Source organism: Trichomonas vaginalis, chromosome VI (genome assembly GCF_026262505.1).
Source record: "Trichomonas vaginalis G3 chromosome VI, whole genome shotgun sequence".
Lineage (NCBI taxonomy): Eukaryota > Parabasalia > Trichomonadida > Trichomonadidae > Trichomonas > Trichomonas vaginalis.
In genome coordinates, this window is record NC_067208.1 from 19107217 (window position 1) to 19132437 (window position 25221).

Sequence of the window (25221 nt, forward strand, 5' to 3'; positions counted from 1 at the left end):
AAGTGTCAAAATTCATGAAAATTCAACGGGTGAGAAAAGAGGTGAGAAAAGAGGTGAGATCTCACCACTTCACCTAAAATATATTTTTGCCGAATTCAAGAGTTTTGGTTGAAAAATACGGTGGAGCCACTTTTGGCTCGACCTCAAAAACAAGCATTTCGTGAAGAATATACCAACCGCCGGAATTCCGGCGGTTGCTTTTTATACAAAATTCAACGGGTGAAAGAATACGATGAAGAAGTCATGACAAAACATAGACAAGAAAGTTCATGAGAAATTAGATGAAGAAGTCTCAACAAAACAAGCATTTTGTGAAGAATATACCACCCGCCGGAATTCCGGCGGTTGCTTTTTTTATACAAAATTCAAGAGTTTTGTGTGTTTTCTACGATGATAAAAATAAAATGGTTCATTTACTCACAATATTTTTGTACAAAAGGACCCCAACCTTTTAACCTCTCTTCTGCAGCTTCTAATGAAACTTTAGCGAGTTCATATTCTCTAAATTCTCTCTTTAAATCTTCTTGTTCCCATTGGTCTAGTTCGTATGGAGAGTCTCTATAACCAGAACATATCTCACGTTCATGTTCTATTTGTTTTTCATGCATTTTTCTAACTTCTTCTTCGAACAAAGGTTTTGCATTCTCTGCTGTATCTTCAAGTTCTTCTTCATCTAATTTCTCATGAACTTTCTTGTCTATGGAGTCCATAATTTTTCCAACTGCTATACAATATTTTGGAGAAGCCCACATTGCTATATAGTTTACGAGTCTTGGGTCTGCATACGTTCCTCTAACCTGTTTGATTTCATCGGGAATTCCTGCATGAACTTTGTATAAAAAGCAACCGCCGGAATTCCGGCGGTTGGTATATTCTTCACAAAATGCCTTAAAATACTCTTCCCAGGACTTATTTTCCAACAACTTTCTAAAGTCTTTCCTAAACTGCTGACACATATTTGTTACATTTATATAACCATCCTTGTCTCTACGTAAGACTTCAATACCGTTGTAAGTGCCTTTTGTGAATGTTTCGCCATTAGATTTGTTCGTGAACGTTTTTGCTTCGACTGTCATTTCAGTTCTTACAATAAAAATAAAAAATATTTTTTGGTGGGACGTCGGACATTCGTTTGTGGCTTAACCGTCGGACCACAACGATAAAAATCTCATTTTAACTCACTTTTTTTCTATCTTAAGGAAATTCATGAAAATTCAAGAGGGTGAGAAAAGAGGTGAGAAAAGAGGTGAGATCTCACCACTTCACCTAAAATATATTTTTCAATACTTTTTCAGCACTTTTCCGTAGTTGTATATGAAAGACAATTCGAGATAAAAGTCATAGTACAATGGAATTATATGCTGCACACCGTTTGTTGTGAACCAGACTTGAAAGTCAGAGAAACTGTTACTAGGTGGTTCGTAGAATTTAGAAGCAAAGTCATAGAAGTCCTTACCAATACAAAGAAAACTGTTGTTGCTTGAACTGAAACTTGCATGACACATGACATTTTGAGGGTCGAACACGTTTCTATAAACTGTCAAATCTGTTGGTGGAAGTATAAATTTAAATGGACCATCTGGTGGTAATGGTTCGTTCTGGTTTAGTAACCGAAGAAATTGTGCCCAAGAACGCCTGTCCACCCCCCAATATAAAAACTCTGTATCTCTTGGAGGGTTAATTTCAATCTTTTGAAATGAAACGGTGGAGTTCATCTTGTCGTATTCTAGCTTCAGATAGTATGTTCCATTTAGTAAAGAGTGGTATTTTTCTTGAAATTCCCAGTAGTATTTGTTCATTTGAGTTTGAAAGTCATTTAGAGTTTTTTCAAGACTTTCGTCTGAACGAATTGTAAAGATTTTCATTTCGTCAAATTTTTCTATTAGACCATCAGAACCTTTATACTGACCGTGAAAATATACTGCGAACATGAATGCATTAGTTCTATTTGAAAACAAAACTCTTCTAAATCCTATTGCCTTTGCATCTGAAGGACTTTGAAGCCAACGAACTGGATAGTCAAACCTATATGTGCGGGATGAAATTTCTTCATCTGAAATATTCCTACCAGCGTTTGTAAAGATATAGTCTAACGGTTTTGTATCTGCTACTTTTGTTCTTTGTTTTTCAACCTGAAGCATTTTATATATGTAAAAATATACTGTTTTAAAAACGTTTTAAAATGGTATGCCATATAGCTTCTTGAATTTGTTAAGAAGTATATGAACGCATTTTCCATCTGTATCTCTAGTGTTTACATAAGCATAGCCTTCCTTAGTAAAACATACTTGTAATTTCCTATAGTTTACGCCGGTATAAAAGTAGAAAGAGTCTTGTTCTTCGCTATAGTAGTAAAACTCAAACGTATGCTCGCCATAGTCTGTAATTTCAATTGTTTCATCTTCTAGTTCGTCGACAAATTCGAATACAATATCTCCAAATTTGCCTATGTTCTTACTGTTTTCAGAACGAGTGACCCAACGCAAGTTTTCAAGTCTATTGTCGTTTCTTATACGGTTTATATGGTCTACAAAAGGTAAATTGTTAGGGTTCGGTATAAAATGAGTTGCAATGACAACATGTTTAAGATAGCGTTTCCCACCCATCTTCATAGCAGCATATCCTTTATTCCCCTCCCATTCGCTTAAAACTCTTTTTGTCTTTTTGTTTCTGACTTCAAATGACTCACAACAGTGAATTTCATATTTCTCATCTAACAAACAAGTTTCCCAACGGTCTTCTCCAACAAACTCAGCGTACATTTCAAATAAAATAAAAAAATGTTTTTTTGAAAAAATGTTTTTATTTCATGCAATGTTTTATTTCATGCAATGTTTTATTTCATGCAATGTTTTATTTCTGTGCCGTCTTCAAGTACGGCCCAGTACTTCCTTTTCGATATTACATGAACTTCGGAAAATACCTTGTCTAGCTTAAAACAGCCCATCTTTTCACCGACTAAACCCATTTCAATGAGTTTGTTATACCCTTCTTCGTTCGTCATGAGTGCATCGATGTTCTCATAGTATACCTTCACTTTGGATTTAACTTCCGAGAAGAATTTGTTGTAGTTGTCAAGGACTGCCTTTGCGAACTGAGGATAAGACCAATGTTCGACAATAGGTTTTACTGTGGTTACTAAGCCACCTTGACCTTGAGTAAATTCGTATTTCAAACAAAAGGGGAGAACCTTTCAACAAAGTTGTCGACCTTCTCATAGTGTTTACTCTTCATCTTTTGAGGTTTTTTAATGGAATACCCCCATGTCGAATTCATAAGCAATTTGAATGTCATTGCAAGTTTGGGGTTTGAAGCTTTCCTAATATCATACATTTGTTGTATGACTTTTCCAACTGTATAGTTCCTTCCCGGGAACTTACCGTCTTCGTTTGGAATTCCAGTTGGAATATATTGGACGAACCTCATGTACGCAGCGTTAAGGTCGACATAGTATATTTTTTCGTATGAGTCGAACTTGTCGCATCCAATCGGACCAGTTCGTGGAAATTCAAGTGAGTCTCTTATCTTCTGAGAAACCTCGCCTGTTATCTCATAAACATCGTCAAAGCAACCTGTTTCATATAAAATTTTCTGACCTAACTCAGATGCTCTCCAATACAATTTGACATCAACTGGATGTCTCAATGGAAGTTTGTTTATAGCATCTTGAAGTTCTTGCAACCTCATTGGAAGTTCTTCTGGTTCAGGTTGTATCCGAACAATCCAACTCCTTTTGGAGCTGTGTACTTCTTTTGTGCTATAACTTTGTCCGGAAAACTTTGGTCTTACCAACAATGAAAAGTTTGTTTCGTCTTTTGGTACAAAAGTTTCTGTCAGCTTGTCATCTGGAATTGGTTCCAACAAGCCTTTCTCGAAAAGAATGTTAACAGCTCTGACAATGTTACACTTGCCTTTTCCGAACAATGGGTTTGTAAGACTTTCGTTCAACATGAAGTGGTTGTGGACAAGTACAATCTTCAACCATGGTAAGTCTTTGTCAACAACATAGTCATCGTGCGAAGAACCTTTCTCAGTCGGAATGTTGACTCGGATATTCACATTTGCCAACGGTGCAATTTTTGTCAATTGACTTCTGAGAATGTACCTTGTCTTCACACATGACTCAAGATACTTCATTTTCTCATCTGTAACAAGACCAGAGTTCCTGAGACATGTAAGAATACAAGGTTCATTGACAATTGTTTCAATTGAATTGTAAATTCCATACCTTGTTAAGTCAATGTCAGACTTATTTCTGAACGGGAAGTATCCAGCATGTTGTCTGACTGCTTGAGGTTAGGTTGGTACCATTCGAACTTCACGCTTGCAATTCCTTCAATTGCATTCAAAATATCTGAGTCGGAGTCAAACATTTGTTCTCTCTTTGTAGTCTTGAAAGCGTCAAGAAGTTGTGCGGCTGTTGTGACATTGCCATGTGCATAGTAAATGTGACCATCCAAATCTGTTACGGTTAGTCTGAGATTGTATCCTTTCTTATTTCCGTCTTGTATGGCAGCAAGTACACCCATGAAGCCTTCTTTGTTCTTTCCTTCGTCAAAGTTTACTGTAAAGGTTCGACCAGATGTAATTTTACTTCTAACTTCACGGTACTTTTCATATGCATATCTTGTTCTTTCCATGGGAGCATGTTTGTCTTCACCTTTTCCTTTTTTCCTTCTCAAGGGATGCAATTGTTCGTCATGTTTCCAGTAGAACCTGGCAAAGCCGTCGTGTCCTTCAACTTGAGGCTCATTAACATTGAAAGGCATGTCCATAAGACGTTCTTCTTCTAACCTCTCTAGTCTGTTTGGATAATTGGCGCGCGCTGTTTCTAAGTCCATCTCGTAGCGAAGACCAGATAGTTTGTCATAGACTTTTATTGGCTTTCCCTTCCTATATTTAAACTTCTTTGAAACTCTCCAACCATATCTTTCTAACTCTGCTTTTACTCTAGCAGATTTTCTGTCCATTCTATATGGGGGCATTTTTATAAAAATAAAAATATACTGTTTTAAAATGGTATGCCATATAGCTTCTTGAATTTGTTAAGATATAGTCTAACGTTTTTTCCATCTGTATCTCTAGCGTTTACATAAGCATAGCCTTCCTTAGTAAAACATACTTGTAATTTTCTATAGTTTACGCCGGTATAAAAGTAGAAAGAGTCCTGTTCTTCGCTGTAGTAGTAAAACTCAAACGTATGCTCGCCATAGTCTGTAATTTCAATTGTTTCATCTTCTAGTTCGTCGACAAATTCGAATACTATATCTCCAATTTTGCTTTTGTTCTTACTGTTTTCAGAACAAGTGACCCAACGCAAGTTTTCAAGTCTATTGTCATTTCTTATACGGTTTATATGGTCTACAAAAGGTAAATTGTTAGGGTTCGGTATAAAATGAGTTGCAATGACAATATGTTTAAAATAGTTTTTTCCACTCATCCTCATCATAGCATATCCGTCATTTCGCTCCCATCCGCTTAAAACTCTTTTTGTCTCTTTGTTTCTGACTTCAAATGACTCACAACAGTGAATTTCATATTTCTCATCTAACAAACAAGTTTCCCAACGGTCTTCTCCAACAAACTCAGCGTACATTTCAAATAAAATAAAAAAATGTTTTTTTGAAAAAAATGTTTTGTTTTAAATGGTATGCCATTTCATATTTCTCATCTAACAAACAAGTTTCCCAACGGTCTTCTCCAACAAACTCAGCGTACAGTTCAAATAAAATAAAAAAATGTTTTTTCTTTACTTTACGTAACCACCTGCTACCATAAGTCTTTGACGCCAACCCATACCAGCTAATGAAGGTTGGCTTGGTTTAGTCTCCAGACTAAACTTTGGTTTTGGTTTATCTTCAGTTTTTGGCTTCCCTTCTTCTATCTGTTTTTCGTCACTTTTCGGTTCATCTGACTTTACCTCACTTGCTTGAACAGTTGTGTCGTTAACATCTTCATAAATGTCATATGCCATTTGTTTTTGTTTTCCTTTCAACTTTTTGTGTTTGTTGTAAAGTTTAGAATATTTCGACTCTAAGTCAATGAGATGTTCTATAATGAACTGTTGGTCAGTGAAGTAAACTTTTCCATCTGTTGTCTCGAAAGCTCCTTCAGACTTCAATATTTTATTTGTGAGAGTCTGTTTCTTTTTTGAGATACTTGCCGTTCCATTTTTATGAAAAGTGACTTTGTAGTTAGAGTTTGTATTTCCAGACCTAGCACTTTCTATTATTGAATTTTTCTCTTCATCTGTAAGTTCTTTGACAGGTTTTGACAATGGTTCTGAACTTTTTGTTTGTGGTGTCAAATCTACCGTTTCAACTTCTTCGGTCATTTCATCTCAGTAAAAAATTTTAGTTTGGTTTGTTTTCAACTGGTTGTTGAGGTTTTTTAAGTCGGTCTAAAACTTCCTGAGGTATAGGAAGAACTTGACAAACACGTGGTGGTGTAACTGCTGGAAGCCGACAAATCCATCTTGAGCCCATTTGTCTCAATGCTGTATTGTTCATTTCATCTCAGTAAAAAAATTTACATTCCCCACGTTTGAGGCGGTTGAGGTTGGTTGTTGTTTACCCACTGTTGTGCATGGTTATATCCTCTGTTAAAGAATCTTTCACCTTGGTCCATATAGTGTCCTGCTTGGTTATAGTAGTCATTTGCTTTGTTATAGTAGTTTCCTGCTTGTCTTCCTACATTGTCCATCCATCCTTGAACTTTTCCTCTTGTTTCAGGATTTGGAATAAGATTTGCTGCATCTCGTGCTACATCCCAACCTTTCTGTACGGTTTGTATAATAGGTTGTGCTTTCTCTTTCAGTATACCTAATGTACTCAAAATCTTCCTTCCAATTCCAAATGCACCTCTGGCTAGTGTTCCCACTGCGGGTAAAAATCTAGATGCGACTCCTGCTAATGCGCCAAATAAACCCATTTCTTATGGGTTAAAAATGACGAATTCAAACAAGGACCCTATGTTTCTAAGGCAACAAAGAAAGCACTCATGGTAAAAATCTTTAGTTCAACACCAAATGCTTGGTTTATGGATATCTTGGAAAACATTCCGAGGTATAGAGAAGATGGACCACCATACTGGCTAATATTTGTTGGTCAAAACACAAGATACTGTGAAGCCATACCATTATGGTCCAAAAATATTTTAGATGTGAAAACTGCTTTGACAATATTCGTTGACAAATACCATCCAACAAAACTGACATCTGACTGTGAAAGTTCTTTCAAATCAGACGATATTAAAAACTATCTGCATTCAAAAAATGTAAACCAATATTTCATTGTCGACCAAAACCATTCTGCTCTTGGTGTCATTGACAGTTGTATAAAAATCTTAAGAGACTTAAATCAACCACAAGGTGGTGAGGTAGATGAAATGTCATATGACGACAAGTATAGACACTTCTCCATGGCAAAGATGAGACAAGTTTTAAATATTTACAATAGCCGTAAACAAAAAGGTTTGGGAAACCACTCCCCTGAAGAAATGAAAAACAACCCCGACTTAGAGAAAGACTATATATTTAATAGTTTAGTCAAAAGAGACAAACAAGAAAGAATGCCAGGCTTCAAACTTAAGAAAGGTGACAAAGTAAAAATAGAAATACCTAAACGCGACCCATATGAAAATACTATTGACTATGACAACAATGGGAACTCGACAGGTACTCACGTTCGTGTTCGTAAAAATAGAAGAAAGTATACAAGAGAATATTATGAAGTTTTAGGCAAACATGGCAAAATGTACAGACTGCAAGCAGAAGATAAAACTACTATTGTCAGACCTCGTTTCAAACTTGTTAAGGTTCAAGGTGGTATACTTTCAAAGACAGTTCCTAACAAATATAAGACAACTCCTGACGAATATGCTAAAGAAGTTGAAAATGACGACTAAGCATTTCTATACCATGCGTAAACTGTCATGTAAGGTGGCATGTAGTCTTTACTCTGTCCCGTTGTTTGCGTATACCCTGAAACGCGATGTGTATGGTTTCCTTCTCCTGTGTGCTACCCCAGAAACAATTTATAGCAAACTGAACGTTGTCTTTAACATCATATCCTTTACCTTTTTTCATTGCTGACCAATCCCAAAATCTATGCTTATGCCAACCTGCTTGAGATGTACTTAAATCTATGTAGTGACTGTGTGCAGGTAAGTTTTCACCTGAAATCGTTTTACTTCCACCTGTTTCCTTTGAAGAGTTTGCACAATACAAAAACCTGTCGACTATTTGAGTCCAAGTTCCAAAACCAAGTACTACTTCTGGTTTGGTAGAGTTCATTGACGTGTAAATAGAACCTATAGGATATAGTGTTTGAAGTATTTCTGTCTTTAACGTTTGAAGCTCTGTTTTGTCTGCTTTTTTATCATATAAATCTTGAGCAGTGAATTTAACTTTGTTTTCATCCTCCATGACATAAACATTTCTACATCTAGTGTATTTCATCGTCGTTATGTCTTCATCCGATGTTAAACCTTGTGGAAAGTTAGGAGGTTTCCAATTTAATACATCCCCACCAGTTCCATCAGGTTCTTCAACCGTTCCTGCAATATTTTCTATACAACAGTTGCGAAGAAATCGTGTGTATGTCCAACGTCACTTTTCTTGTTTAAGGTTTCTTGTAAGTTTGTAATATTTGCAATGGTATGTGTATGAGTCTTTTTAGAATATTCTTTGTCAGCTCTTGTCACTTCACTTGACATTTTTTTGTCAACATATGTTTTATCCGCTTTGTCATCTAACATTTCTTGAAGTTCATCTACGTCATAGATGTTATTGTGTATGATGTTTTTGTGGGTATGTTCTATCTGTCCATGCGAGAATATAGTCTCTTGTTGCATCTACATACTCTTTGTCAGCTTTGTTGTCAATATCTGCCTTCAAAAGAAGTTCATCTATAGGTTTCTCGTTTAAAGTTCTTTTTGTTGGATTTATACAAACAGTATGGTTCTTACTGTCTTGAAACAGAAACTCGTCTGTCATTGGGTTTATCGTCAGTTTTAAGTTTCCTTCTTTCAATGACTCAGATATCTTAGAATAGTTTGAAAAGTTTGTTGTGTTCTTATTTAGAGCTTGTACAATGAGTTGTCGGTTGTGTTGTATTTCTCTCATAGACGCTGTTTCTTTCGACATTTTTATTCTAGATAAATATGCTTTCAATAGAAAAAGAAAATTCAAGAGTTGCTACAACTAAACCATTAGATGAACTTTTTACGAATGTCGGTCAAAAGTTTGAGACAGAGACCGTAAAGCATGAAGGCTATCGTTTTGACTACTCACTAAGATGGTTAAGAGACCCATCCGTCACAAAAGCTATTGGCTTTCGTAGAATGAAGTTCATTTCAGAAGCCATACATGGTTTCCCATTTACGGTCGGTTTTGAAGTTCGATACTATAACAAAGAAAAACGTGCGTATGAGAAATTTGTACAGGGAAAACTTTTACAAGTTAGTTTGCTTGTAAACTTAGAAACAACTCTTCAAGCTTTTCAAGAAAAAATAAACGATATCTATCTCGAATATGCAAAACAGTACAACATTGACGAAGGGGAGTACCACATCGATATTTTATATGACAGGAAAAATGCAACTGTTAAAATCAATAGAATAGAAGACCTTGGAGAAGACGTTTATATTTCTACAAAATATAACAACTTGGCATGGTATAGTTTTTGAGGATGTTAAATCAGCCTGCAGAATATCCAGTACACCCGAACTTTTATGAAGTCGAAAACCCTAATGGAACATATGAAAATGTTTTCGACTCAGATGCTATTATAGTTCATGCTTCATTTTCTGGTGCACAAAACTCTTTTTTATGCTTGGCAAATGACTTTTACGAAAAACCTACAAAGCTATATGAACACCAAGTGGAAGTATTTCAGACTTTCAAGTATGGTTTACAACAGATGGAAGAAAGAGAATAGTTCCATTATACCATGCGTTTTACTTAGAACTTAGTCTCATATACAACTACTATCGAACGGTAAAAATATAATTTTAATACGGTTGAGGTGTTGGATTTGGTTGCCAACTAGACTGTGGTGCAGGTTCAGGCTGTTGTATAACAGGAGCTTGTTCTTCTGGTTCAGGGTCTTTAGGTATAATACCAACGAACTGACCTACTCTTTTGCCAATATTTTTGACACCGTTCCAAATTCCTCTTCCGACAGATTTTATTCCATTCCATATACCTCTTCCAACATTTCGAAAGAAGTTTCCTATTCTTCCAAAGAAACCCATTTTACTATATGTAAAAATCTAATGTCCACCTAGTCTTTTGCGTTTCCTGTTGAGTTCCATAGCATTCTTTAACTGGAGCTCATACATTCTATTTCTCCTCTGGTAGAAAACATACTCTGGGTCAACTCCTGTGTTCGCGTCATCTGCATAGAGTTGTTTATATCCCACTTCAGGGTTTGTATAAAACTCTTTCCATCTCATATTTGCATACCATGGTGGTAAGCCTAACGCAGCGTCATTTGACATGGCAGTTTGCATTTGTACATCTGTTGGCACTTGACCATAGTTTGCCATTGCAGTTTGTATTCTAACTTCATTTGGAATATTCTCTGGGTTTGGTTGTCCAGGTTGCTGTGCATTCGCTAAGTTCTGTGCGTCCATTTAATATTAGATAAAAATATCTCTTACGAGTACATATGCTGAACATTTGCAGGTATTGGTTCATCTTCATATTCTCTGTACCTTTCTGCCACGTCAAATAAGTAAATGACACAATGGAAAAAACCTAAAAAAGTAGTCCTATTTCAAACCACATTTACTTACCAATAAATTTCTTTGTTATGACACTTTTTCCGGTTTATAGGACCTCTCTCATATTCTATCTTATCGTATCTAAAATCATAGTCATGTATATCCTCTAACCATCTCATGACACTTTCCAAACCACTTTTATCGGATGTAAAGTAAAAGCATGGATGGTTATGTAAAACGTCTAAAGTTTCTAAAGAGTCTCTCAAAGTCCAGTCTACTTGGTATTGAAAATCATATGTGTTATAGAACGGCGGGTCTACTATAAAGAAAACATTTTCCTTGTCTTTAAATTTTTCATACAACTCTGTCCAATGACATCTCACAAACTCTATACCCTCAGTATATTTTTCTATGTTCTCTTTGAAAACCTTTGTATAGTTAAGATATAAACGTTTGACATAAGTGTTTCAATGTCATGAACTCTTATAGAACCACTATACAATAGTCTAGAAGATATACTATCCCAGTCAATATACTCTGCTTTTTTCAAAACCTCTCTGACAATATCTTTCTTATCTAATGGTATACGTTCCATCTTACCTATAGGTATCTTTTCTTTCAACTCACTCAATATTTTGTTTGTGTCTGGTATATGTTTGAGACGGTTCATATAGTTGTCGAAGTCATTGCATATAATCTTTGAGTCAGGAAATACAGTATGGCACAAATGAGATATATAGAAACTTCCACCGAACAAATCTACAAATGTTAGACCATTCGGTAGTTTCTTAAGTTCTCTCAATAGAATATCTTTACATCTACTCTTATTTCCAAAGAAGGGTAACGGTGGTTTTGTAAAATTCATTTTATATTTAATAAAAATGTTTTTTCCCTGAAAAGTGACAGAAAAGTGACAAAACATCTTCGGGGCTAGAGGGCACGAAGTGCCTGGAAGCCCCAATACCTTTTTTTTTTTTTTTTTTTGAATTGACATCCTTAATTTAAATTTATTTAAATATGTTAAAACCGATTTTATTTTTTATTAAAATGTATCGAAAATTTTGAATTAAGAATAATCGTTTTTGACAGATTTCCTCTCAATATATCACCTTATGGGGAAAATCAAACATAAATACTGTAACTACCTTTAAATAAATGAAAACAAATGAAAATTAATGCTATAGCATTCATTCACAAATGGAAATTTTATATAGTCAATATTATATAATGGTATAAAACATGGCCATGCCTCTTCTTGAGATAAACATGATGCCTTAACCAAATAAAACATCAAGATTGATATCAAAACTCTCTATAACTCCTGGAGCAGAAGAAACCATTTGATGAAATTCTTTGAAGCAAAGTTCTCCAGTACCAGAGTTATCATATGTATTAATTAATTGATCAACCAATAAGTTGATTTGCGCATCTTCAAGTTCAATTAAACTACTTCCTTGAATAGATAGTTTTATTACATCACTAATTTCTTCTTTTGATACAGCTCCACTTCCATCGCTATCATATGCTTGAAAACAAAGTTTCACTTTTTCATCAAAAGGTGTATTAGGATGAAACTTGTTCAAGCCTTCAACAAATTCTGTAAAATCTAAGTTTCCGCTTCCATCATTATCAATAATTTTGTATAATATTTCTCCTATACTCTTGTTACTAATCTTCATGTTTTTTGAGAATGTTTCTGCATTAATTTCTGCTTCCTTAGAAAGAATTCTAAAAATTTGGGCTAAAATGAATATCTGGCGTTCTGAAAAATAACTCATTTCAGACATCTTGGCTGCATCACTGTCAGTAATGAATCCCCTATTAATTGCACTTTGGGCAATTCCCATAAAATAAAATATAAAAATTCAATGAATTCAAAATTTGAGATAAACCGATGATTCAAAGGATTGATTATTTTATGATTTGAAAATCTTTTGGATTAATATTTAATCCAATAATTTGAGAAAAAAAAATTATCCGATCTATATGACATATGATTTGTTATATGATCATGAAGCTCTATGACTTATTAAAATACCATTTTTAGGAAACATAAATGATTGTTTCAATTCCGAAAGATTCATCTCCTGCCAAGAGTCTATGGAGCGGAATTGGATCTTTTGTATCGTCAATTAAAGACAAAACTCTTAATATTGTTGATAATATTCAAGATCAAATAACATCCTTTGATAATAACTTGGATAAATTTCCGATCGATAATTTAGAGAGTTTATCACAAACTGCTGGGCTTGAACTAGACCCGAATTTAATGCCAATTTTGGAAAATGCTGTTACATATTTAATAGAGCCAAAGGAAGAAGAATATCGAAAATTTAAGGGTGCACACGAGAGGATCATGTAAACTTCAGAATTTAGAACCTTATTTTTAGGCATTATCTTGGCTACCTATTTAGGCTCGAAAAAGCAAAAAATATCAAAAAATACAACTTGACTCCATTATGACCCTTTCATGGAGGTAGTTTTTATCCGCTAGTATTTTCCCTTTGAATCTCTTTACAATTCGAAATCAAATTCAAACCTCAGTAGAAGAAAGGAAGAATCGACTTACTATGGTTGTAATACGAATAAATACATATATTTAATTATTTTTATTTACATAATAATTGTTTGAAGCTCATATTCCATCAAATTTTTAAATAAAAACATTAAAATGTTGAAAATGTTCATATATTTTAATAGGGTTTTGGCACTTTATTGAGGAATTACTACATACATAGTCGAACTGAACTTGATATTTTGAAATTTAAATTATTTATCAAAATTAAAATTTAACTTGAAATTTATAATTATTTAGTCGTATTTTGCATAATTCTAAGTAGATTTTGTAAAAAATCAAGAAAGAAAAATTTTAACGTGCTTTATGTTTTCTTTTTTATAATAATACATATTATTATATAATTAACATATTCATAATGTTTCACCCTTTCAAAAATATAATCCTCCTCCTCTCAAATAAACGTACATACGGGTGGCCTCTTTTTTCAAAAAATTAAAATTTGAAATTTTGGGCTCAAATATTAGAGATTTTTTCAACCTTCAACGATATCTGTTGTCTATATCAGACCTCCTTTCTTTTTGATACTTAACATTGTTCCTAAATCTTAGCCGTTAAGGCTGTTCTGAAAATATTTTTTTTTCGAAAAAATTCGAAAAAAATTCTTAAAATTCAAAAATCCCTTAATTCCTGAGGATTTTGGAAAAAAGTTTTTACATGAACATGTGTATATTATATGAAGTATATTGATAAGGTAAAAATCAAATTTTATTGCATATTCATCGAGAAAATAAACTAACGAATCCCTCAAAATTGAGAGGGTAATCCTCCTCCTCTCAAATAAACGTACATACGGGTGCACCCTTAAAGAACATTTTGTTTATGAAGAAATGCATAAGAAGATTAAAATATTTTATAACAAATCCCCATACTTAGTCAAAATTCATTCAAAAATAGTTCCTTCACTAGTTGTGGAAAATATCTTTTGGTCAAGGCTTTTTTTCTCTATTGAGATGCATAAGAGGAAATATGCGACTTCAAATATCACACATTCTCTTCAGGAGAATTACGAGTCAAAATATTTGAATTAACATATCTTCTAACCAGATCCGAAAAAACAATTGATACCTATATTACACCCAAAACATCTTGATAATCTATCAGAAATTGCAAATATAATTCCAATATATCAAATCCAAACACATTACATAATAAAAGAACTATTCGATCACAACTAAATGAAATAATTTCTCACAAAAGAGCTATCCGAACTTATTATTAGATTTCTTAATAATTATTGGATGCATTGAGAGTAACTCATATATCTATAGGAGGAGTATTCTCAAGAATACCTGCAGAAAAACATTAAATACACTTTCAAAATTTTTTTTAAAATAATTATAAACAACCAAACTTGGTTAAAACGTCAATACACTTTTGATTTTTGTTTTCTTTAGCTATCATTAAAGGAGTTTTTCCAGAGCTATCTTGAATATTTTTTTGAATATTAGGAAGTTTGCATAAGAATTCACAAACATCAGCCCGATCATTATAAGCAGCAAAATGCAAAGCAGACGAATTATCATTGTTGACTTCGTTAATGTCAAAGAATTCTGTTGCGTATTTCACTCCTTCCAAATTTCCACGCATACAGAAATTGTGCAAAATATTTCTTCTGGAGTCATCTACACTGTTGACATCCGATCCAAATTCATGAAGAGTTTTGACAAGATTAAGATCTCCGTTTCTTGCGGCCCAAAGAATCATATTGTTTTCATTTATGAGCCTCACTTTATCATAACCTTCATCAACAGCGCCTTTGATTGTTGTTACATCATTCTCTTTCATTGATTTTGACAGAATTCCATATATAATATAAAAATTATCGGATGATTTCTCAATTGTCCTCAGTTTGCGAAGATTTTCGGGTGCAGCAGGTATATTTTCTAAGATAGGTGGACTTATGTATGTCACAGAAGATGTTGATTTCGATATTCCATGCTGGTTTGAAATCGAGGTCAACTCCAATGCAGAATCAATTTCATTTGATGAGTTTGTTTGATTTTTGCTTTTGGTATTTGAATCTGGTTGATCTACAGATTCAGTTGGACGCAAGCAATTCTCAGCATTATCATCATTTCTTGCAGTATATGAAACACTTTCTTTTGGAGTCGAACTCTCTTCAATATTACCAACAATTTTTGGTAATAGAATCTCTGTTTTGGATTTGATGCTTGATCTTGAATGAGGATGCTTTATAAAATATGCAATTGTGTTGAAAAATTCTATATTAGTAATAACAGCCACTGTTTTCAGTACATTGCAAACTGTTGTCTTATCACATTCAAGTTTCAGCTTAACTGATTGTAAAATATTGTATATTGATGCAGATTCATTCATATAATATATTTTCGAAAATAATTTGATGAACTGTGTTGGATTGAGTGTGACATTTTCCAAAATTCTGCTTATTTCTTCTGTTGAACGAGTAGCAAAAAAAGCTTCATCATCAATATACCAATCAATATTTTGCGCCATAGATTTGTAGTGAGATAAAGAAGGAGGACTTTGCATTCCGATAAATAAAGAAAAATTGAAGAAGAAATATAACATTCAATTTGAATTTTTATGAAGAGGGATCCATTAGGTTTAATATACTTATGTACGATTTAATATAAATTTTCTGTCAAATTCAATAAATTAAACTGTAACTATTCAAGCAGAGGTAGGGCAACGATAGGTCAAAAAGGCTTCTCTGATAGATTTCCTTGCCTTTTGGATATGCTATAATTATAGATCCAAGGTGAAGTCATTTTTCTATCCCTGGGATAGACGATACACCCAAAATGTCACCTTTTTGGGATTCTGTTTTTTTTAAGGTTCTCGCTGGCGACCCCCCACGTTCGTCGAAAAAAATTGGTGATTGGGGGGTCGCCAGCAAAAATCAAATTTTTTTTTCGACGAACGGGGGTCGCCAGCGAGAACCTTAAAAATAAACCTCTGAAATTTTAAAAAAGAAAAAAGTGTGAAAATCCCCATGATTCGAACCAATGGACTTTACGATTATACTATGACTCTTACCATTGAACTATGACTCTAAGGGTTCGAAAATTTATTTGGTGATAATATAAACTTTAATGAAAAATTAATCAGATCAATTTAGAAATATTTATTTCATAATATTGAATGAATGTATAAATCTAAATAGTATATTATCAAAAAAAAAAATAAAAAAAAAATAAAAATAAAAAATTAATAATAATAGTACCATCACCACAATTAGCAAATTCAAAAGATATATGAATTGCTATCGATCTCTTTCAAACAAACACATAGAAATTTTGATTAAGTATTTCAAATTTTTATATGAGATAAATATTGAACAGATAAAATATAAAACAATTTATTTATTTTGTAGCCATTAAAATTTCTCGGCTATCTAATAAAATTTTGTGAGAACGTAATCTTTTCAAATTTAGTATCAATCTTTGGTCTTTTATTGTTCTCTCACATGTTGCTTCTGAAGGTGAAGCGGAGATAACACGAAGGGCGATATCTGCAAAGATTGATACATTGCCATCTCTATGAGAGATTTCTTCCCAACCGTATTCTTGACGTTCTTGAATCATATCATCAGAGAAGATATCATTATCACTATTAATATACGTGTTAAATAGTGTAATAATATCTGTTATTGTTTGACCCGGAATACGAAATTGTTCCAAAATACTTTTGAGATACTGCCTAGCTGCAACAAAATGGTTAACCGGCTGATTTGAACTAGATGTTACATCTGCGAGATCAAGCATAGGAGGGTCAATTGTTGCAGTTACCTGACGAATTGATCCCTCCTCAACCATATCAAGAGAAACTTCAGTCGAACCTTCTTCAAAGATAGAGTCCATATAGATAGATTGAATGTCTTCTACTGGATTAACGAAAGTTACGTTTGTAATATCAAATGAATTAATTGCCGGAGATTCGTTGATCTGCGCTCCGTGGACGAATTTTTGGTTGAAATAATACCTACCTTTCGGTGTAAAAGCGAAGGCTAAGCACCAAAGACCTCCAAAGTCCGATCCAAGGGTATAGTTCAACAACGATCTTGAAAGGATTCCAGCAAAAGGATTGTTGTTGCTGCTGGAAAGGTATTGGAGTGCTTCAATACCCTTGCAAAGCCATACGTAGCAATCAGATATCTTGGTTTTATCTGATTCGAACGTGGAAATAAGCTTCTTGAGAATTGCCAAGCAGTCTCTTAAGAACTTGATGTTTTCAATATCAATACGCGTATATCTTGAAATTTTGTCTTGATACTTGATAATAAACATACAAATATTATAATCATAGATCCACCTGGTGGATACATGCTTTGGACAGAGAGCTCCGATGTCTTCAACATGGATTCTACAAAGAGCTGATATTTCGTGGATATGTTTCACAATTGCTCCTAATGCTACGTCTTTTGTTGTCATATATTGATAACAATTATGAATCCTGTGGCATAAACACGGGATAAACAAGATTTTGAATAACCTTGGGTCATTTGAGTTGTAGAACGATTGATTCCATCCTTTCTGAAAACATTTCAATTGCGCTTTATTGCCATCGCAAACTACACTGCTGATCTTAACATCTCTAATGAAGATTCTGTTATAATCTTCAGTGGATATCCAATTTCATTCATTGGATTGACTCAACAGGATAGGGCCGCTTGCTTTGCAGAGGATTTGTGAGGGAGAAGTCCAGATTGTGAAACTGCTGAGTCTTCCCCTCATCAATGGCAACACAGGTACAGGCAAGCTTAGCAAACTCATCAACTTTTGCAACATGGATTGAATTTGCAATTTGTATCATTGTTTGCCTTAGTTTGTCAGTTGAAATAGGCTGGTATATTTGAGAAGCTAGTTTATCAACATTGATGTTAACATTGTGTAACTGTGGGAACTTCAATATCATCGAGTCTGCAGTATACATTATAATGGTTTTAACTAGCTTTGTAAACTCTGGGCTTGAGAAGGTATTCAGAGCCAAGTTAAATCTTCCAGTAAATGTAGCAAGCTGTTCATAGATATCCCCTAACGATATAGGTGTAAGCCCTGTTGCTGGGACGTTTTGATAGTATTGATCGATTGTTTGTTGTGATGCTACTTCTCCTGGTGTGCATATGTGCCGTTTGTTTTGGATCCATTTTTTGAAATGATCCTCACGCATTTCTTCCATTGCACAGTGGCATATAGTTCCGTCAGGACGCTTTACTAGTTCATTGCATTTAACATAATATTTTCCGTACTTGTCGCCTGGTTTTTTATATCTAAGATACTGATGCTTAGTACCGACCTCAATGTCTTTATAGTACGTCGGTACTGCATCAATCATTGTTGAAATAATGAAGTGATTACTTAAGCATTTTTATTCTCAATTTGTTTTGAATAAATTCAATTTTTTAATGCATAATTTTTAAAAATTCTCTAATATACCTTAGATATAGATACATTTATTATCAATTCAAAAATTTCAATATAGTTTTGGGATGGGTAGCCCATCCCATATATTCAAATTTTCAATGATTTTGGGTTGGGATTCCCAGACCAGAATAATTTCTAATTATAATTCGTAAAAATATATGTATATCTCATTATTACATCATTTAATATATTTTTAGTTAAATAGTCACTATTTTCACAATTTTTATTATTAATTACTGAACTAAACAGGTTTCAAATAGAAAGAGTATAAAAGATAAGTGTTTTTCTACATGTGTTTCGATAAGAATTATAATAATTGATGGTTTTTACAGCCAAATTTATTTTATTATTTAAATTTCAATGAAAAAAGATAAGAATTTTTTAATAAAAATTTTTTATTAAGAATTTTTTTTGTAAAATTGACACTGGGATGACGATAGGGCTGGGATCTTATCCACCCCGTTCATTTGGGAAAATTGCAGATCTATACTATAATATATAGCCTAGCATGATAGGATATGATGTCAAAAGTTAGAACATAACTTAGGATCTTGAGAAAAATGAAAAACAAAAATTACATAAAAAAAGAAAAATTTTATCTAATTTGTTTTTTTGGACCGAATAAGTAATTTTATTGAATTTCAATACGACACATAGATTTTATTATTAGTAATAAATATAATGGTTTACTATTAACAAGGAACCTAAACTAATGAAAATTTGATTTCAAATATTGTATATGATTATCATAGATTACCAAAATATATTGCTATTTATGAGGATATAATATTGATTATTAGTAAATCGTATAAATTTAATAAATATACCATGAATATTGAATGAATTTCTTGATTCATAGGGGTAAAACGCGCTTTTATATGATTTAGACAGAGAATTTATGAGATGTAAATAACACAATAAAGGTTATATTGAATATTTTCTAAAAATAAATCGAAATTATAAAAAACAATACATTTATTCATTGAAACTACTTGGACAAATATGAAACAAGCATTCAGGCAATACTTTTGAGACTTCAACGCATCTGATAATTTTTATATAACTTCACCTCTTATGCTTAGAGTGGAGGTATTGAGATCGTATAAGTATAGATGAGCTCACATTCAGATATGATGTGTGAACTTCTGTTTTCACTGCAATTTTGAATCAGAATAAACTCAAAACAAGAATAAAATGATATACTCACACTCTAAATGTGTTCGAGATTTAAAGTTGTATGAATAAAACGATTCATCTTTCGAAGCCTCCCATTTAATGAGAGACTTCGAAAGATGAATGTATTCATGTAGATGAAATACTATATATGATCATGTGTGATACTAAAGATATCAAAATGTTCATTTTTAAGTGCAATAGAAGGGTTATCTCTCGTAAAATCTCAATTTAAGGAAGATTTAGAAAGAACTCCTTTCCTAAGTAGATAGTGTGTGGTTTCTGTCTTTTGGTTGATCAGGAACTATGAAATTAAGTCGGACAGAAAGAAGTTCTTTCCAAAACAGACTCCAAATGAGTTGTTCGAAAAGAACTTCCTTCTGTATATGGATAATTGTAGTTACCGCACTGAAGTATGTGATTGTGATGATGGAGTTCTCGATAAATCTAAAATCGGATTAAGATTAATTGAAAACTCAAGTAATTCTTTGAAATCTTGTGTTGTCTGGCACTATAATAACCAAAGAATGAGAATATTATGTTGAATGATGAGTACGTGTGCTCGGCATTCGCCGAGCGAATTGAGTTTAACGGACTATGAAAAGTGACAAATTTGGGCTTTTTTTCCTAGGGTTATGATCTCTTCCTTTCTGCTCAATACGACAGAAATGAAAGAATGAATTTGTACTCCCTAATTGATTACTACAATCTGTATCTATCTTTAACATAGAATTAGCTGCATTGTGATTTATACTCCAGAATTATTCAATTTAAGATCAACCTCGTAAATTTTAATCATATTGCACCAATACTCCTACGTTGAGATAAGAACATGATTATACATACCAAAGCCCCATATTAAAAATCAAAATTTAGCACCTCCATTATGCAACCACATTATTCGTCGCAAATAAGTATATTTACGCATATTATGATGCATATTCACACAACTCGTATACATGAAAAGTTATTAAAATCAGACAAAATTATTGCAATAAGGAAAAAAAAACAACTTTATTATATATGTTAGTAATGAATTACAAATATTTCTACAAAGAATGCTCAATACTTCATATAATCTTCGAATATTTCTTATTACAAGTTAATACATTTTGACTCGAACATGATAAACAAAAGCTGACACGCTGATTACTACATTTATGAAAATATAGTACGTTTCCATTCATCTGTTTACTTGTTTTTGTTGGAATAAAATCATTTTTTTTTCTTTCATGAAATAAGAATTTTGCTGCGAAAGCAATATCTCTAACAATAATTAATACATTACGTCAACTCTGGAATGAGTATTTATCAAATATGATATCAAAATCAAAAATTAGTTGTTTTTTATGAGTAAAAACGATGTAAATTGATTATTTGACTAATTATCAAATACTTTGATTTTCCAAAATTTTTTTCGAAATTGATTTTTTCATGTGAAAATTCAAATTGTTTAATTTCATTTTTGAAATTTTGAATTTTTTTTGGAATTTTGAGTTGATCAATTCAGCAGAATTGATAATGCTATTGCTTTAGGGCATACCACAAGGTGATGAATAAAAGGTGAACATTAACAAATTATTTTAAATCACAAATATCATCCTCATCAACTTTAATTCTAAAAAGAACTGTACTGAATTATGAAAATGCATGATTTACATTATTAAAATCTTTGAATGAAAATAGTACAAGATAAGTTTTTATTCATTTTTAATTAGATTTAAACAAAAACTACTCCATATTAAAATTTAAGTCGAGAAATCGTATTTTGTTCTTATTTGTTAGCATTTTGTAGACATTCTAATCTTGAATTAATTTGTTACATGATATTATTAACAAATTTAACTGAAAAAATATGTTAATATGGAATAAACCATGATTATATAAGCTATCAATGCTATATATACATATGTAAAATATTATATTAACTCAATTAACAAAAATGATAGATTTTCATAAAGGTTCAATCTAGGTTCGTCCGAAAATTTTGATTTTTATATAGAAGACATAGTTTCATATACATAATTAAATTTTCAAACAAATTTGATCATACCATTTATTAAGCAGGATAGTATATTAATTACTATCAGTATAAAAATATAAAAATGATTATATTTAATTATTGCATAATTTAGTCAAAGAGTTATAAGCCTCAAGTGATCGTTATCACCTTCAATGCACGTATACTTTATTGATTCATAGATATTTAATCTATGTTTGACATGTTGTTGTCGTCATTCGTTTTGTTCCCATTCTTCCTAAGTTAGAATTAGAGAATACACCATCCACATCATCTAATTTGGTCCTCAGCGATAGATTGGTTCATTTTGGAGGAGTCCCATCAGACAGTTTTCGAGCACCAAATATCAAATTTTAATGTATACAAATCTTTAGTGATTTATCTCTTTTATGATGAGTAAAAGGTTTCTGCTCATCAACATTTGATTTCCGACATATATGATTTCTAATTGCAATTATTTACTTTCTTTTTATAATCTAACTCTGTGACTCATACCATAAATTAATTATTGGAAAGTGTCAATATGTTTGGCACAACGCATGGCGGAAGATACCAAACCATGCAGGGAATATGATACGTTTAAGATCTCCGAACTTTTTTTCCAAAAATTTTCTATCGTTGCCCTACCTCTATTCAAGCACTTATGACCACAACAATGGCGAATAACATACTAGTAATTCCATATAATAACTCGATTATATCTTCAGAAAAGCGGATTTCAAACAAAATATTCAATGTAAATACAGCCTAAAAAATACAAAACAACATTAGCTTCAATTAACATGTCTTACAAATAAGACCAAATTCCTCTCAATCTGATAAAAAGTGAGACCAGATTTGCTAAAATATAAACACGTTTCTCTACGTAAAGTCTCCCTATCGTTTTTCTGCCTCAATATTGAGTGAACTCTATCAAAAATTTGAATAAGAGACTTTACGAAGGAAAAGGAGTTTACATCATTAATTAATATATGCCATATAGTAATACCAGATGATGAATTATAAATGCATATTGAAGTGAATATTAAAAATATTATATTTTTGTTTTGCCAAAATATAACTTTTTGATGGAAATATGTGAGGATGTTGGGTGAAGAATAATTTCATGATACGCAAAATTGTGGATTATCTTCTCTCTATGCTATTAATTGTTGATGAGGTCAAAAAGATTCAGCACCACCATGAATTTAAACTTCCGATTTTCAAATAAATAAAATAAACAGAATAAGATTGCTCCAAATATGAATGGAATTGGTATGTTTTTGAAAGTTATTGGAAAGATAAAATGATTTCTGAATTTTATTTGCATTTTCATTTTTTTACAGCAAATGTACTTTAGGTTATGTTTTGCATTTCCAATACGATTTCAAATATAAGTACAAATTAATTAATATTCAATTTTCAATATGAAGTAATTTCATTATTAAAATTAACAATGTTGATCTTAAACTGAATAATGCAGAGCTTTACTAAAAATATAACTAACTATACTAGTTGCCGATTGGATTTATAAATTAGAATGCATTATTAGTTTCTTTCATTTCAGACATATCGAACAGAAAGAGAGTAATCAGTAAACAGAAGAAGAATAATGGTGCTACTTTTCGTGGAGCTACCTTTATTTGGCTCAATTCTAAATGCCAAAAAAAAAATTGAATTTCTATTTACAGAGTTCAATATCATGGATCATAATAAAAATGAGCAAAAAAGTTATTTTTACCTACAATATTTACATAATATTTACATAATATTTAAAAAATTCTGTCAAAATCATCAATATTGCACTATTATCTAAGCAGTAGATTCAAGTTCTAAATTCGATTCATTGTTTTTTAAACATGAATGAAGATCAAATTCATGTTCGCGCGATTACTTTGAGCAAGCCAAAACTAGAAAATATATTATCAGTAGACTTAGTATATACATATTTTATAACTTTGAATTCAAAAGACATCCAGAAATCAGATTGGTCAAAATTTATAGTATTTTGAGAAGAAAATATAAAACTTAAAATATCATAATATCACATCAAATACAAACAAATTACAAAATAAAATTATATTATGAAAAATGATGCAAATGTTCGTCATCCTATAAATTCAATTCACCTCTCAATTAGGTTTGATCGGCATATGTGGCCGACATTGAAATATAATCCAACATTCACCAAACCTTACAATCATTAAAACCATTTATTTTCATATTATTATCTCAAAATTTCTGAAAGATAGTTATGACGTAAAAATGCATCATGTTCCATTACACTTATCTGCATGAGAATTGCATTAAACACATCTTTACTTTCGTTAGCTATCTCACGTTCCTTTTCCCAGAGTCCATACATGAGTCCTGTATTATCTCCCTTGCAAAAGAACTTACTGATTTCAAAATCCAGGTTTCAATATTTTTCTTCCAATCTTTTAAGTACCTCATCAAAGCGCCTTAATCTTAAGGTAGATCATTCTCTTTTCAAAGCTTTTTCTCGCACAGCAGTAAGTATTAACTCAGAATATCCAGATCAACCCACAGATTATTCTGATTCAAGCTTGAGAGATGGATCCGTTACTTCATTCGATTATAGTGCTTTCGTATCCTGCCATAGCCTCAATGCTGAGGATTCCTGGAGTGCCAAATCCGGAGGAGCTGTTTATTTCAATTCAAACACAAACCCTATCAATTTTACACACTGCAGCTTTACTGATTGTTATTCTGCAAAGTATGTTGGCGTTTTATATCTTTATGCCTCCAAGATTACCGTTTTGTATAATTGTTTCAACGGTTCAAAGGCTGCAAAAAGTGGAAGTGTTTCGTACATTCGACCAACCGACTCACTCACAATGAAGGGCAACAGTATCATCAATAGCCAAGCATCAAACGCCATTACCCAAATGATCCGCTTTGATGTTTCCAAAGTTACTAGTATTTCCGATACAAACACATCCAGTTGCACATGTGCAGGTCAATCTTCTGGCATGGAAGTCTATGGCTGCATTTCCAAACACTTTCAATTTACCTATAACACATTTTGTGAAAACTCTGGTAAATCAACCCTGACCATTGTTAAGGAATCAGGTGATGTTGTTGATAGCTGCAACTTCCAAGATAACAAACAAGCAACTACGGGTATTGTTTTCTTTTTAGCTGAAGAATCTACGGATTCATTAGTTATTAGGAATTCTTATTTCTCACCTTCAACATACTTGAACTTCAATTCTAACATGGGTTCCATTATCAACGAAAGTACTGAAAACAGCTATGTCTCTGATCATCAAGTTTCCTCCTTCTGCTTCTATGCATTCACTTAGACACCACCAGTTACA

The 25221-nt window shown here is 32.6% G+C and overlaps 11 protein-coding genes and 3 pseudogenes across 14 annotated transcripts, besides 3 other annotated features; 2 read left to right on the forward strand and 12 right to left on the reverse strand.

Annotated features, from left to right (window-relative positions):
* Nucleotides 1-9025: part of a mobile genetic element that runs on past the window's edge.
* TVAGG3_0891790 (uncharacterized protein) lies at nucleotides 414-1076 on the reverse strand (the record flags this gene model as incomplete). Its single annotated transcript, XM_051250882.1, has 1 exon — nucleotides 414-1076. The coding sequence occupies one exon, from the start codon at nucleotides 1074-1076 to the stop codon at nucleotides 414-416; it is 663 nt and encodes a 220-aa protein (XP_051086357.1).
* On the reverse strand, nucleotides 1281-2141 carry TVAGG3_0891800 (uncharacterized protein; the record flags this gene model as incomplete). Its single annotated transcript, XM_051250883.1, has 1 exon — nucleotides 1281-2141. The coding sequence occupies one exon, from the start codon at nucleotides 2139-2141 to the stop codon at nucleotides 1281-1283; it is 861 nt and encodes a 286-aa protein (XP_051086358.1).
* TVAGG3_0891810 (His-Me finger endonucleases family) lies at nucleotides 2178-2762 on the reverse strand (the record flags this gene model as incomplete). Its single annotated transcript, XM_051250884.1, has 1 exon — nucleotides 2178-2762. The coding sequence occupies one exon, from the start codon at nucleotides 2760-2762 to the stop codon at nucleotides 2178-2180; it is 585 nt and encodes a 194-aa protein (XP_051086359.1).
* TVAGG3_0891820 lies at nucleotides 3172-4640 on the reverse strand (annotated as a pseudogene). Its single transcript has one exon. A coding segment is annotated over exon 1 (1469 nt).
* TVAGG3_0891830 (uncharacterized protein) lies at nucleotides 6354-6509 on the reverse strand (the record flags this gene model as incomplete). Its single annotated transcript, XM_051250885.1, has 1 exon — nucleotides 6354-6509. One exon carries the CDS (start codon nucleotides 6507-6509, stop codon nucleotides 6354-6356), a length of 156 nt encoding a protein of 51 aa, XP_051086360.1.
* On the reverse strand, nucleotides 6529-6930 carry TVAGG3_0891840 (uncharacterized protein; the record flags this gene model as incomplete). The annotated part of the gene is made up of 1 exon (XM_051250886.1): nucleotides 6529-6930. One exon carries the CDS (start codon nucleotides 6928-6930, stop codon nucleotides 6529-6531), a length of 402 nt encoding a protein of 133 aa, XP_051086361.1.
* Nucleotides 6947-7822, forward strand: TVAGG3_0891850 (annotated as a pseudogene). Its single transcript has one exon. A coding segment is annotated over exon 1 (876 nt).
* Nucleotides 7902-8425, reverse strand: TVAGG3_0891860 (annotated as a pseudogene). Its single transcript has one exon. A coding segment is annotated over exon 1 (524 nt).
* Nucleotides 9026-10322: 1297 nt separating the features above from the next.
* On the reverse strand, nucleotides 10323-10635 carry TVAGG3_0891870 (uncharacterized protein; the record flags this gene model as incomplete). Its single annotated transcript, XM_001295673.2, has 1 exon — nucleotides 10323-10635. A coding segment is annotated over one exon (313 nt), but the record flags the coding sequence as incomplete, so codon positions are not given.
* A 1364-nt stretch (nucleotides 10636-11999) lies between these two features.
* Nucleotides 12000-12404, reverse strand: TVAGG3_0891880 (oxidoreductase activity, acting on NAD(P)H, oxygen as acceptor; the record flags this gene model as incomplete). The annotated part of the gene is made up of 1 exon (XM_001295672.1): nucleotides 12000-12404. The coding sequence occupies one exon, from the start codon at nucleotides 12402-12404 to the stop codon at nucleotides 12000-12002; it is 405 nt and encodes a 134-aa protein (XP_001295673.1).
* A 658-nt stretch (nucleotides 12405-13062) lies between these two features.
* Nucleotides 13063-14104: a mobile genetic element.
* Nucleotides 14105-14503: 399 nt separating this feature from the next.
* TVAGG3_0891900 (diacylglycerol kinase protein) lies at nucleotides 14504-16075 on the reverse strand (the record flags this gene model as incomplete). The annotated part of the gene is made up of 1 exon (XM_001302204.1): nucleotides 14639-15814. The coding sequence occupies one exon, from the start codon at nucleotides 15812-15814 to the stop codon at nucleotides 14639-14641; it is 1176 nt and encodes a 391-aa protein (XP_001302205.1).
* Nucleotides 16076-16632: 557 nt separating this feature from the next.
* TVAGG3_0891910 (uncharacterized protein) lies at nucleotides 16633-17906 on the reverse strand (the record flags this gene model as incomplete). The annotated part of the gene is made up of 1 exon (XM_051250887.1): nucleotides 16648-17571. One exon carries the CDS (start codon nucleotides 17569-17571, stop codon nucleotides 16648-16650), a length of 924 nt encoding a protein of 307 aa, XP_051086362.1.
* Nucleotides 17907-18036: 130 nt separating this feature from the next.
* Nucleotides 18037-18619, reverse strand: TVAGG3_0891920 (uncharacterized protein; the record flags this gene model as incomplete). Its single annotated transcript, XM_001582946.2, has 1 exon — nucleotides 18037-18619. A coding segment is annotated over one exon (583 nt), but the record flags the coding sequence as incomplete, so codon positions are not given.
* Nucleotides 18620-20429: 1810 nt separating this feature from the next.
* Nucleotides 20430-20477: a mobile genetic element.
* A 3688-nt stretch (nucleotides 20478-24165) lies between these two features.
* TVAGG3_0891940 (pectin lyase-like family) lies at nucleotides 24166-25206 on the forward strand (the record flags this gene model as incomplete). The annotated part of the gene is made up of 1 exon (XM_001302205.2): nucleotides 24175-25206. The coding sequence occupies one exon, from the start codon at nucleotides 24175-24177 to the stop codon at nucleotides 25204-25206; it is 1032 nt and encodes a 343-aa protein (XP_001302206.1).
* Nucleotides 25207-25221: the final 15 nt, after the last annotated feature.